We start from the raw sequence: 1143 nt of genomic DNA, 5'->3' as shown, positions 1-1143 counted from the left end.
GGCGATGCAGTGGTGGGAGAAGGCGGGAGCCGTGGAGCAGTCCAAACTTGCGGGGGAGCCGCTGCCGTGCAGGTCGTCGCAGGTCGAGCGTCTCAGGGCCGAGTGCGTTGCGCATGTGGCGCGGGGCGACGCGACACCGTTTGTGCGGCGACCACGCCCGGCAAATAGCGAGCGTGACGACGTGTTTCCCAGCGACGCTTTCTCGACTGCTACCGGCAAGGACACCATCAGCGGGAGGATGGCCAGTTTGACGGGCTCTTTCCGTGGTGACGCGGCGCTGACTGCGCCAGGAAGTGGCACAGTCAGCTTGGAGGTGGCTGCCGGGTGCCTGCCACGTCAATTCACGGACCACCTGGGGGGCGTCTGGAGGCGCGCCTTGAATCCGATTGAGGACGCTGCCACGGATGCCACTCCTGTGTACATGGGCATCTCCGCCACCGGGACGCTCGCGGTGCTGAAGATATGTCCGCTGACGGATGCGGCTTCCCGCCTCTCACACGCTGAGGTGGACGCTGCGCTGAAGGAGTTGATGGATCTTGGGTTCCACGACAGCCTTGTTCAGTACCTCTCGTATTGTTACGTTCCGCCTCGCTTTGTGGTTCTTGTGACGCAGTACGTTCCTGGTGGTACTCTGCGCGAAATGAAGGCTCGGTATGGCTGCAAGCTGCCACTGACTGTTGTGAGGCGGAACGTCGCGTCGATGCTGCGGGGATTGGCGCACCTTCATGGGCTCGGGCTGGTCCATGGACGGCTGTGTCCCGAGAACGTGATGGTTGGCGTGGAGGGGCGGTGCCGACTGAAGGGGATGCTGTTAGGTGCCGCGCCGCTGGTGATGCATCACGAGTCGTACTATATGAGCCCCGAGGTGGCCGCCGGTGGTGCGAAGACGGCAGCGAGCGACATGTACGCGCTGGGGCTGCTGCTGCTCGCAATGCTGGCAGACTCCCACCCCTGGCAGTGGAGTGCGACTGCGACGCCGGATCGCTCTCGGAAGGAACTTGACTCGCTGCTTGCAGACAGTGCGGTGTTCCGCGAGGCGTTGCGCGATGGGCTGGTGGAGCCGGTGCCGCCCCCCGCAGACGTCGAAGACACGCTGCGAGCTGTGCTAGAGGCGTGTCTCCGCTTCACTCCAGAGGAACGCTC

General features: G+C 64.3%; 2 protein-coding genes across 2 annotated transcripts in view; both read left to right on the top strand.

The window, feature by feature from the left end:
• Positions 1 to 251, top strand: part of TraAM80_05508 (putative protein kinase) — a gene marked incomplete at both ends in the record, with an annotated part of 3582 nt that extends 3331 nt beyond the window's left edge. Inside the window, one exon of the mRNA XM_029382385.1 lies at positions 1 to 251. This exon is cut by the window's left edge and continues 3331 nt beyond it. Coding sequence (XP_029237991.1) covers positions 1 to 251 — 251 coding nt within the window.
• A 170-nt stretch (positions 252 to 421) lies between these two features.
• TraAM80_05507 (protein kinase) overlaps positions 422 to 1143 on the top strand; it is a gene marked incomplete at both ends in the record, with an annotated part of 1233 nt that continues 511 nt past the window's right edge. The window contains one exon of the mRNA XM_029382384.1: positions 422 to 1143. This exon is cut by the window's right edge and continues 511 nt beyond it. Coding sequence (XP_029237990.1) covers positions 422 to 1143 — 722 coding nt within the window.

Source organism: Trypanosoma rangeli (assembly GCF_003719475.1).
Source record: "Trypanosoma rangeli strain AM80 chromosome Unknown Tra_15.4_contig_00180, whole genome shotgun sequence".
Classification (NCBI taxonomy): domain Eukaryota; phylum Euglenozoa; class Kinetoplastea; order Trypanosomatida; family Trypanosomatidae; genus Trypanosoma; species Trypanosoma rangeli.
The sequence above is the reverse complement of the archived record's forward strand: the minus strand, read 5'-3'. Positions and strand labels throughout refer to the sequence as shown.